Here is an 8,135-nt window from a genome sequence, read left to right as displayed (position 1 = left end):
GGCTCTTCACTCCGCCTAGAGGTCCTCGGGTTGATCTACGCACTGGCAGGTCGTGCTATTGCGTTTGGGTTTCCCTATGATTTCAACCATAGTCAAGATGGCGCATGCGCGCCTCCCCAGTTCTCTCGAAAGATGCTCGCTGCAAGCAATATTGCTATCCAACTCTGCTTTTTCCCGGTTTTAGTGTATTAGAAGTGTTCGATTCCCGTATTATTCCATACCAATATGTGTGACAAGTGCCCACTGGGAACTAAGACTAAAGGAAGAAATTACTCGGGAAGGAGGGGTAAATATGGTCGCCCGGGAGGCGTCTCAAATCCCTTTGCATGCTTAAGTTCATTATTATGGATCGTATGTTAAAGCCTATGCAGGTTCATTCTCTCGATGATGGGGCGCCAGAGAGTTAAATTATATATATCTATATGCCTAGTTCAAACTGGGCTCTTCCACAGAGGCTGTCTCACTTAACCTCCCGGCTCAAAATCCTCAGAATCCAGTCCACCACGAGTTCCGGGGCACTTGTGACGGGGACATGGCCAGTGGCAATTCTTGTCACGTCTACCTCCTGCCCACCCTCACTTGCAATTGTATCAATCATCTTCTGCTGCACTTCTGCCGGAATGACCAAGTCTTCAGTGCACAGCAGATATGCGACGGGGACATCCTTGTATCCGGCATACGTCAATGGATTGGCCATACTGGCCGCTGAATGGTGTGTGAACTGCTGAGCCCATGTCATTCCCTCGTCGGGGGGCACATCGGAGAAGGCTGCGGCTGCGACAGCCGCGGTATCGACGAGACTCATCCATCCTTTTTCGTCGACGGAAATATCCATACTCGGACCATTCGCTAATACGTCCACAGACGACTTGCCCTCGGGTGGCACCACAGCCGTCATATACGCCAGCTGTACCACCCCACCAGCGTGCTCGCTGCCCTCCCTCTTCACCAGACCCTGGATGCTCTGGCTGGCGGGCATCCCGCCGTACGAGTGCGCCAGCACAACAACCTCCTTTCCTTGCTCCACCAGTTGGTTAATCTCACGAGCAATTACCGCGGCATCGTCGTACATGGTGCCAGGCTCGGGAAGGGGACCATCGCTGGGGGCCACGCTGGATAGCCTGATGGTGTGGACTTCGTAGCCCAAACTTGCGAGTCTTGTAGTCACCCGAACATAGAGGTCAGGTAGGGCGTAGGCTCCTGGAACAACCACAATTGAAGGCTTGCATTGAGGCATGATGTTTGAATTGATAGATGATCTTGCTTGTAATTGCTACTCATCCTATTCCAATAACCATTGGGCTGTATACTTTATTTAACACTATCACTACGCATTAATTGATTGCTAATAATGAACTAAGCACCAGAATAATGTTATTAATCAAGATTAGACCGGGTGGTGTTAGTCTATCCTACTTGAAGCAAGCGAGTAAGCCACTACGGGCTCTATCTATTCCTTCCGACCCACCCGCGTCAGCACGCTTACACATGCCATCACTTCCTCCCATGATGGAATTATCTGATATTAATCAGCAAGAAAGTTCTACCTGGAAAGAAAGGGGCCGCTATCAAAATGATGGCATAACGGGCTTGTCCTTGGAGAAAGGAAAGGTAGGCGAAAATCTCTTTGCAACCAAGACAGGGGCTGCCTATGCGGATGTGAACTTTCGTTTTTAGATGTGTGATATACTGCGTTATCAGACTTTCCTGTTCATTTCTTGTTTCCGCAATCTCAAGCGATTTGTCAACAAGCGACTCGTTACTTTTGCGATTATGACTTTGCCAAAGTAAGCCATCATGCAGGTGATAGTCTGTCCGAATATGTAGAGTTATGATCCTGAGGATCGACCCTTATTTGATAGCTGGTCATAAATCATGACTTCCTCGGTCTAGCCAGGCCTGTAAAGGGTTGCTGGGTCAGGACCCCGTACAACCTGGCGCCAGCAGTCATCATTACTTACCTAAGCCTTCGAGCATGGAATTCCCATTTTCATGAGTAAGATACGACTCTCCAGAACCGCTTCACCATATCTCCTGCCGATTTCGCTTCCCTTGTATCCGCCAAACGGAATGCTCCGGTGAATCAAGTTATACATATTCGCCCAAGTTGTACCTAAGCGTAGAGGCTCACCACCAAGACGGTTTTGGGCCACTGCTGGTTATCTACCCGTATCAGTCTGGGCAGGAAGCTGTCAAGCTTGCGAGCGACACTTCTGTGGGACTGGCGGGCTACATTTTCACCAATTCCTTGCCGCGGGCTTGGAGGGTGGAGGAACTCCTAGAAGGTGAGTGGGCTATTTGTTACTAGACGACATGTGCTGTTAACAAGTCCTAAATGGCATGACTAGCCAGGTCAATTCGGTATAGTCAACTTCGGGGTTTGCTGCCATGCACAATGGGGGACCCGGGAGTCTATTGAACCAATAGGACAAATATATAGTTAAATGCGTTTGTTGCATGGCATAAAAGCCAATTTGGTTATATGACGAACTCGATAATACCCAGGCATAGTCCTTTTACCAAAACCTCGGGTCTACTAGCCAGCTATATCCAATGATAATCAGTCGAGTAAACTTATCAATACTTTCGCTTATTTATTTGTTTGAAATTGACTTTTCTTGTACATACCAAGGTGGTACATACATTCCATGCTAAACCATCCAAGAGTAACCACTCACTAGCCAGTGGCGACATCCAACTTCTGGCTTAGAAGGGAGCAGTAATACATCTCTAATATACTATTTCTACAGTGACAGCCTTGTAGTGTATATACAGTTAGCCGAAATTGCAAGCATGACTGCAACTAAATTTATTCGAAGCAGCTAGTGTTACCTCCCCGTCCAATTTTAACCCATTTCCTATGTGATGACTAGAACTTACTGGTACACAGTAGGTGTCCTCATCCAAATCTGGTGATAGATTTCTTATTTTCCAGGTTGCAAGATCTGACTGAAAGTGCACCTAATCATGACTAAGCTCTCCTACAGGCGGCGTCAACTGCAAGGAGGTTCAAGGTTTCGCCTTCCAGCAGAACCCATGGTTACTGTTCTCACGTTTGCATGCTTGTCTCAGCCCCACCTCCTTTATTCACCCGGGAATGGGGAATGCCCCTTGCAGCTTCTAGGTCCGGCCAGGTGTGATATATCAGTCAGCTCCTTCGCGATTGACTATCTGGCCGATAACAATATGGAGAGGAACAACAGCCATATCTCGATGATAGCTCTCGGGGCTGCTCTTTGTTTCTTCTATGTGATAAAGATCCTGCGGCGCAAATGGATACAGTCCCAGATTATCAGAGACACCCACTGTGAACCGGCAGCGCTGGGCTCGAAGGATCGCCTTTTTGGCATCGATGTACTTCTGCAAAACTTCCAAGCAGCCAAAAACCACCGTCTCCTCGAACTCATTCAGCGCCGATTCCAACAATACGGAAATACATTTCGGGTAAAGCGGTTCGCAACCCCTTTTATTATCACCTGTGAACCGGCAAATTTAAAAGCTGTTTTATCCGTCAAATTCAAAGATTATGGTCTGGGAAGTCGTATCGAGACGTTCGGACCGCTACTGGGGCACGGCATCTTTACCTCTGACGGTGAGCACTGGGCTCAATCCCGCGCCATGGTGCGCCCCAACTTCGTGAAGGACCAGATCGCAGATTTAGAAAAGCTCGAGGAATTGATGCTGGGTCTACTGGAGTTGATTCCTACAGACGGCTCAACTGTGGACCTACAGGATCTCTTCTTCTGCTATACCCTCGATTCCGCCACCGAGTTCCTCTTTGGCCACAGTGTCCAGAGCTTGAACCAGCTTCGTTCCGGTGTGGTATCTGGCGAGAACTCTTTTGCTTCGGCTTTTAACTATGCCCAGCATGCTATCGCTAGAAACACCCGTCTCGGTTTCTTGCGGCGTTTTGTTCGTGACCACAAGGCGATGCGATCCAATCGTATCTGTCATAATCTGGTTGAGCAGTTTATTGATAAGGCTCTCAAGTACCGTGAAGACTATACAAAGAAGACTTCCGGTGACGAGGAAAGGCGCTCCCGCTATTTGTTCTTGCAAGGTCTGGCTGAACACACAGGTGACCGCGACCGCATCCGTGATGAACTCATGAACGTTCTCCTTGCCGGCCGTGATACCACCGCATCGCTACTGAGCAATTTGTTCTTCATGCTGGCAAGGAAGCCAAATATCTGGAAGAAGCTGCGTGAGGAGGTCGCGACGCTTAACGGTTGCGCGCCCACGTACCAGCAGCTTCGGAATCTGACTTGTCTCAAACACTGTCTAAATGAGTGTAAGTTTCCGAAGTACAAATGTGCCATTAGCTGGCAAGGCTCATGATTTACTGTGTAGCGCTCCGTTTTCACCCAGTTGTCCCAGTAAATTCTCGTAAAGCACTCAGCAATACTGTGCTGCCAGTCGGTGGCGGTCCCGGCGGGAAATCCCCTGTTTTCGTGCCCAAGGGCACTATCGTGTTCTACAGCGTGTGGGCAATGCATCGCCGTCAAGATCTTTATGGACCTGACGCAAATGAGTTCCGCCCGGAGCGCTGGGCAGATCTGCGCCCAGGATGGGAATACTTACCATTTAACGGTGGTCCTCGGATTTGCATCGGCCAACAATATGCTTTGACTGAAGCCGGATACGTTACTGTCCGTCTAGCACAGCAGTTCTCGACTCTGGAGAGCAGGGACTCTGGCCCGTGGGAGGAAGCACTCACCCTGACTCTGTGCTCTCGAAATGGAACCAAGGTCTGTCTAAGGAATTGAAGCTTTAGAGTGAGGTCAGATTCTGGCCGTCCACATCAGATGTTATTCTGGAATACCCTCGCATCAGATGAAGTTGATCACCCGTCTTCAGCATGGTTGGGTACTTTCAGTGAGCCGAGATAACTGGTTTAAAGCAACATAGTACTTCATAAGGGCAGACTTTCTAAAAGCATACTGGCGACTATTGTAATGCGGACCACTGTGAGGAGACACATTATGTATTTCATACAGAGCTGCCGCGCAGTAGTATGCCTGTAGCTTGTGTTGTTTCATGGATCAATTGTCTTTACTGCGGTATTTATATGGTTTGAGGCGTTCGGGGCCATATTCTTTGCTTTGAATGGTGAAGTTCCTGCATGGCTAGCATAGCGGACTCGATCAGGACCGGGCGCTTGCTTGGAGAAACGGAGGGGGCACGGATGGGTACATTAACTCATGTGTCAAGCTATATAATGGGCATAAACAAGACTAGCTTGGGCGAGGAACCACAAGCTAATAGTGGAATTGGACAATACTTCATTGCTTCATATGAGAGGTGTGACATTTCTGGCAGTCAATTACCTGATATCGTCGTTACCTTTCTGGTTGGTACGATTAGACCATATATGTAGCTAGCTCATACGCCAGAGGGACTCCCCTCTTCTTCCTCATCAATTTAATAATCATCTGATGCGAACCACTTCTTGTGAATTGCTGCAAAAGGCCTTTGAAGATAATATATGCGGTGGGCACTCCGGTCACTTTGCAAGAGATATCTTAGTAAGTTCTACCAACGACGCGATAAGTTGTGTCTATGAAATATATAGGATTCCAGTAGATATTACTACACAATAGCACCTATCACTGGGATATCTGGGGTTTACCATGGATATGTTAGTACTCGGTCGGGTCCTCAGCACACAGTTGAGTTACTACTAGCAGTATCTACTTAGTAGTACTCCAGACACAGCTGTGGAGCTGTCCAGGTTACTCCAGCTAGCTTGATTGGCTATCCCTTCCACACCATCCTATTGGTAAAATCCCCGGGGACGGTGGGGTCAGGTGACCGAGGCACGATAGGTAAGCGATTAGTACTAACTAACAGGTCACTAGTACTACTACTACCTAGTTCTAGTAATGATGGATTCTCCATGCTCCATCCACTCCATCTCCCTCACTGCCATCCATCACTTAATCCGCAATGCTGTATAATGTCGTTTCTTTGCGATCAACACCCCTGGTTAAACGGAGAAAAGTGCGCCGAGCATGTGAGTTTTGCCGTCAACACCGGGTCCGCTGCGATGGCGGATTACCCTGTGGCCAGTGTCGTGCGAACAAGACCCAATGCAGCAAGCCGACCCAGCACTCCAAACCACCTCCTGGTAACCGGAAACTGCAGCCGGTTGCTCCACGCAGTCCCCCGCCAGCCGAGTCTGCATCGCCATCCACCCCGTATCAGGCCGGCCCCGACCAGCAATTGAGGCCAAGATCCAGTTCACAGGGGAGTCTTTCCGCACCCCATGCTGCCATCGCTCCTCCGCCCCAGCAGTTGGACTCATTCGCCAGCTTCACCTCTCGGATGAATCGTTTCTGCTCTATGGTATCGCAGATGTCAGCACGCCCATCCCCTCAACCTATCGATCCGGGTCCTTCAGACGTTCAGTATTCCTCGCCAGAATTGCTGAGAACAAGCGAGTCAGATGTGCCACACCTGCCGCTGGAAAACTTACAGGAACTTCAAACAGCCCTGTTTGATGTCTTCTGGACTCGGTATTATTTCTTAATGCCGATTGTTAGCCCGGAAGACTTGACAACCAAGTCAGGTCGAAAGTCTGAGCCCTTGCGGCAAGCTCTGATGGCCTACTGTTTACAATCAATCCATTACGCGGGGCTTCATGACCGCTTGCTAAGCATTCAATTGGGGTCAATATCATCGCACGCAGGGGAGAATTCCGCTCAAGCCCCTTCGCTGGCTAGCCTATATGTTGCTTTTTTCCAACGGGCTCTTGGGACGAACAGCTACTATCTCATGTACGCAGAGCCTTCCTTAGTAGACGTGCAGCGGCATCTCTTTATGGCCGCTTTTCTACAGAACTCTGGAGAATATCAGGCAGCATACAATATCATTGGCGTGGCGATGCGACTCGCACAGTCGCTGGACCTACAGCACCCCCTGGCAACACGTGCAACTACACACGAGGCGGAAACGCGCCATCACGTTTGGTGGACATTGGTACACCTGGACTTCCAGTGCTCACGGTTTTTGGGAAAACCTATGTCTGTCTCCCTGAATGATGCGACACTCAACACGCCACTCCCAAGCCCTCAGCATCCTTGGCCAACCTCGGAGCTCGGATTTCACTCGGCATCGGTTTCGCTCACTGTGGTAGCAAGGAAGATGGTCGAGGATCTGGAGCATCATGCGCGTGGTGTGTCAGGGACAACTGATCGATATACTCAAATTGAGCGGCATGCGCACCATTTGTCGCGGGAAATCAAGGGCCTGTACCGATGGAGAGATCAGATTCTGGACGCGAACCTATACGCCAACATTACACTTGTCTGTAATGTTTATCAACCAGACGAGGCTACTACTTACATGGATCGGCTGAAACACGATCAGAATGCAACATTATCGTTTCATGAGGCCCCAGCGCTCACCTTACAGAAAACGCTTCTAGAGCTTCAGTACCATGACATTGTTCTCTGGGCTCACCGGCCATTTATCCAGTTCCCAAGTCGCGGCTTGGTTCCGCAACGGAGTCCACAAGCCGATATACACGCCACCACGGCACTACAACATGCGCTAACCGTCACAGACCTCATACACCAGCGCATGCTTTATCACGATGCTCTCTATGGATGTTCAGAAATTTACCAGTACGTGTGGAACGCCGTTCTCACCCTTGTGGGGTTTATGTTGGCCTACCCCCTATGCTACTGGTTCCCACTTGCTCAGCAACATGTTGAGCGATCACTTCCAATCTTTGAGGGGGCAGGGACAATCAACCCAATTGCATCTCGAGCGGCTCACCGGACGCGGTATCTACTAGGGAGAGTCAGTGCCCTCATAGAGTTGCTTAGTTCGCAGTCATCTGCCTTCGGCAATCGCAACGATTACCAGTTTATGCAGACCGATGATCACATCGAGACGGAGAACCAGCAATCTGTGCCCGTTACATCCGAGGAGGACGCTCTATGGTCATTTGCAGATACTGTCGACCCTAACACCTGGTCTGGTTACTGTCACGAAATCAGTGATTTGCTGATGGACGTGCCCGAGATACATATGGGGAGTACTTATTGAGCCTTATAACAACCATCATCCTCGGTTCATATACATGTGCGCACATCGTATAGAACTGAGACTCAATTGCCTATGCCGAGATA

At 49.4% G+C, this 8,135-nt stretch overlaps 3 protein-coding genes across 3 annotated transcripts; 2 read left to right on the top strand and 1 right to left on the bottom strand.

The window, feature by feature from the left end:
• Positions 1–460: 460 nt before the first annotated feature.
• An03g02580 (uncharacterized protein) lies at positions 461–1,237 on the bottom strand (the record flags this gene model as incomplete). The annotated part of the gene is made up of 1 exon (XM_001390117.1): positions 461–1,237. The coding sequence occupies one exon, from the start codon at positions 1,235–1,237 to the stop codon at positions 461–463; it is 777 nt and encodes a 258-aa protein (XP_001390154.1).
• Positions 1,238–2,967: 1,730 nt separating this feature from the next.
• On the top strand, positions 2,968–4,766 carry An03g02570 (uncharacterized protein; the record flags this gene model as incomplete). Its single annotated transcript, XM_001390116.3, has 2 exons — positions 2,968–4,291; positions 4,351–4,766. The coding sequence occupies 2 exons, from the start codon at positions 2,968–2,970 to the stop codon at positions 4,764–4,766; spliced, it is 1,740 nt and encodes a 579-aa protein (XP_001390153.3).
• A 452-nt stretch (positions 4,767–5,218) lies between these two features.
• On the top strand, positions 5,219–8,052 carry An03g02560 (uncharacterized protein; the record flags this gene model as incomplete). The annotated part of the gene is made up of 6 exons (XM_001390115.3): positions 5,219–5,350; positions 5,382–5,525; positions 5,601–5,638; positions 5,716–5,825; positions 5,859–6,013; positions 6,070–8,052. 6 exons carry the CDS (start codon positions 5,219–5,221, stop codon positions 8,050–8,052), a joined length of 2,562 nt encoding a protein of 853 aa, XP_001390152.3.
• Positions 8,053–8,135: the final 83 nt, after the last annotated feature.

This window comes from Aspergillus niger, assembly GCF_000002855.4.
Source record: "Aspergillus niger supercontig An03".
Classification (NCBI taxonomy): Eukaryota; Fungi; Ascomycota; class Eurotiomycetes; order Eurotiales; family Aspergillaceae; genus Aspergillus; species Aspergillus niger.
This window is presented reverse-complemented; position numbering and strand designations above follow the sequence as displayed.